Here is a 3,413-nt window from a genome sequence, read left to right as displayed (position 1 = left end):
ATTATTGCTCTGTTCCTTCATGTGGGCCGCTTCACCAAGCAATTTGAGTCATTCGAATTTCTCCATCAAGGGGGTACGTGTTTCATCGGAAAGTGGCCCCCACATCCCCTAAGGAAATAATTTCAACCCCCTTGTCCTAAGTACATTTCCCCAAAATTGCCTTAGGCCCCAAAATTGACAAAAATGGAAAAATGTGATTTTCCTTAGCAAAATATTTAAGAAGGGACTTTACAGTCCTCCCCTCCCATATGTTGTTTGTCCCCAAGCAACTGCAAAGTTGGATGCTGTAAAATTTGCTCACTCTCCCAAGTGACATCCTCATCTAGTAAACCCTTCCACTTGACTAAGTGCTCCTGGATGACTCGGTTCCTCAACCTCCTCTCCCTTGTCTCAAATATGGTCTTTGGTGTCAATACTAAGTGCTCCTCATCATCCAACGAAGGCAACTCAGTGGCTACTGTAATTTGATTCCCCAATGCCTTTTTCAGGCATGAGATATGAAATACGTTGTGAATTTGACTCTTCGTTGGTAGCTCCAGCTGGTAAGCTACCTCCCCGACTCTCCTGGCCACCCTATACGGTCCATAAAAGTGTGGTTTGAGCTTCTCTGCCCCTTTCTTGCATGAAGACTGCCGGTAAGGCTGCAAGTGTAGGTAGACCATGTCCCCCACCTCAAACTGCCTCTCCACCCTGTGTCTGTCATCATGCATCTTTCGCTGATTTTGGGCTACCTGCAAGTTGTCCTTGAGAGCTCGAAGAATCTCTTGCTCTCTTAAACCCAATCCTTTGCCCCTGGGGTCTTACTATCTCCAAATATCATGTCAGAAAAAAAAATGCATCATATCCATAGAGTGCTTGAAAAGGGGACATACCAATCGACATGTGATAAGTGGTGTTGTTGCAAAACTTTCCCAGATGAAGCCACCTCACCCACGCTCTTTGCTGCCCCGTCACATAGTTGCGTAAGTACCCTTCTAGCCACTTGTTCACGATCTCAGTCTGCTCATCAGTCTATAGGGGTGATAGTTGGTGCTGGGTGTAAGTTCGACCCCCACCAACCAGAACAATTCCTGCCAAAAAACCTCCATGAATCAACTGTCCCTATCACTAATGATGGTCTTGGGGAGACTATGCAGCCGAAATACCTCTCTAAAGAACAACTCGACCACTTGAGAAGCTGAAGATCTCGATGTGATGGCAAAGAAATGAGCAAACTTGGTCAATTGGTCCACCACAATGTAGATACAATCCCGCTCGTGCATAGCTAGGAGTCTCGTGATGAAGTCCATGGACACGCTCTCCCACTTCCTCTCCGAAATGGGGAGTGACCAAAGTATTCCTGTGGGATGTGATAACTCCACCTTATTCCTCTAACAGACCACACACTTCTGTAAGTGTCTCAATACATCCCCCTTGAGTCCCCGCCATGAGAACTGCTCCCTGATGGTACGATATGTCTTGAGGAACCCGGGGTAACCTGCTAGGGGGGAATCTTGAGCTGCTTGCATAATCTTCTCCTTGAGTTGAGATCCGGGCACCAAGTATATTCGGTCCTTATAATATATCACATCATCCATCACCCTGAACTTGTCGTTTCGGTCGTTCCCATGTGTGTCATCCAATATCTCACAAGCCTGTATATCCTTGAAATACTCAACCAAAAGTTGAGCCTTCCAATCATGAGTGACATCCATCAAGATAGTGTCACGGGCCTCCAGGAGAGTGCACTTGCCCAATGTTACTTGGGAGCGGGAGCGGGAGCGGGAGCGACCATTTTCAGAAGCTCCCGGTTTGGGAGCGAATCGGGGAGCGATTTTTTAAAAATATATATATTTTTTATATTTTTTAATTTTTGATACATATATGTCAACAAAAACATGTAGAATGATGAAATAGACATAAAAAACATAAAAAAACATAAATTGATCATTGAACCATATCACATCAATCATCTAGAAATTATAATCGTCATCAACCATGTCCATGAGTCTTATAAATCATGATTCATCAAATTCAATATTAAAGTTTCAACTTCAAGCTTTCAGAATTGAAAATTCAATAACATTTATCATCATTGATCACCAAAGTAACAAGTTGTACTTGTAAGCCAAGTTTAACCATTACAAGAAGTAATATCGAAGATATTTCTAAGTCCTAACTTCTAACTGTTAACATGATATGAAATGTTAAAAATTTATAAAATGAAACATGAATAATGAGATGAAATGAAACAACTTTAGTCTTTCACAAAGCATCATATTCATAATTCACAATCATTACCAATGAGTTATAATTGCCAAGGCCCAACTTCAAACTTCAATTTTTCATTGTCACAGTGATATAATGTTTACAAAAAATATCATAATGTCATAATGATATGAAAGAGTCAAGAGTCAAGAGTCAAGGACTCAAAACTCAACAGTTATGAAAACTCAAGTCTAATAGAAACTAAAAAAGACAAGTAAACTGTAAATCTACAAGTGGCCCTTGCCACGAGAGTCTCCAGGAGTATAAGCAGGTCGTGGTGGTCTTCTAGGAGTCTCCCGCACAGATCGACGACCAGAACTAGAGCCTCCACGCGAGGGTGTCGATGGAGGTGGCGACAGCAATGGAACAAGACTCGGGCCCCGAGAACTGCTACGGGATGGTGGAGGTGGAGGTGGAGGTGGCATGGCTGCTGCAGCTGCTTCATTTTCATCCCGTACAAGCTCCTCTTCTAGTTCTTCAATATGTACAATGCCATCCTCCAAATTGTCGTCCTCAGGGTGATTGTCCCAAATTTTATATGTGGGATCTTCATTAGCCCGATCACAGTAATGGCTCAACAACCTCAAGTTGTAGTGCACATAAACCAAGCTTTCTGCTCGGTTTTCGTTGAGTCTGTTTCTTTTCACATTATGTATATAACTGTAGGTGCTCCAACACCTCTCTGCAGAAGAAGAATTTACAACCTGTGAAAGAACTTTTTTTGCCAATTTTGGCAAAAGTCCGTGGCCGCCATATGTTTCCCACCATGTGAGAGAATCAAATTTATCTTTGTCGTCCATTGCATGGAAGTTACCATACAAACCACTGCCACTGAAGTATCTGCCTATTTCAAGGCGCACAGCTGCACATTCCTCCCTGTCAGGCACCAACTTTTCTAATGCTTCCAGATATCCTCTAGTTACCTCTTGATCTAAATGGGGTTTGGTCCTAACACTACCCCCTGCTGCAGGTTTGCCCAACCAAGATTCTGAGTAGTATTTTGGCGTAAGGATATACGCCAAGCAATGTAGTGGAAGGTTAAGCCTATTCCATCGTTCACACACACAATCATGAATCAGTTTGTACAAGTTGGGATCTTTATTATGAACAATGTCTTTTATTTCCCCCAACATGGTATCCATTTGCTCATACACCTCGCCAATCAC

The 3,413-nt window shown here is 42.7% G+C and overlaps 1 protein-coding gene across 1 annotated transcript; it reads right to left on the bottom strand.

Annotated features, from left to right (window-relative positions):
* Positions 1–215: 215 nt before the first annotated feature.
* Positions 216–710, bottom strand: LOC149258501 (uncharacterized). Its single transcript, XM_089420097.1, has one exon. The coding sequence runs from the start codon at positions 708–710 to the stop codon at positions 216–218; it is 495 nt and encodes a 164-aa protein (XP_089276223.1).
* Between the last annotated feature and the right edge of the window lie 2,703 nt (positions 711–3,413).

The sequence above is a fragment of the Pinus tabuliformis genome, chromosome 6, assembly GCF_031772625.1.
Source record: "Pinus tabuliformis cultivar Carrire ecotype Pingquan chromosome 6, CPIR1, whole genome shotgun sequence".
NCBI classification, from domain to species: Eukaryota; Viridiplantae; Streptophyta; class Pinopsida; order Pinales; family Pinaceae; genus Pinus; species Pinus tabuliformis.
The sequence above is the reverse complement of the archived record's forward strand: the minus strand, read 5'-3'. Positions and strand labels throughout refer to the sequence as shown.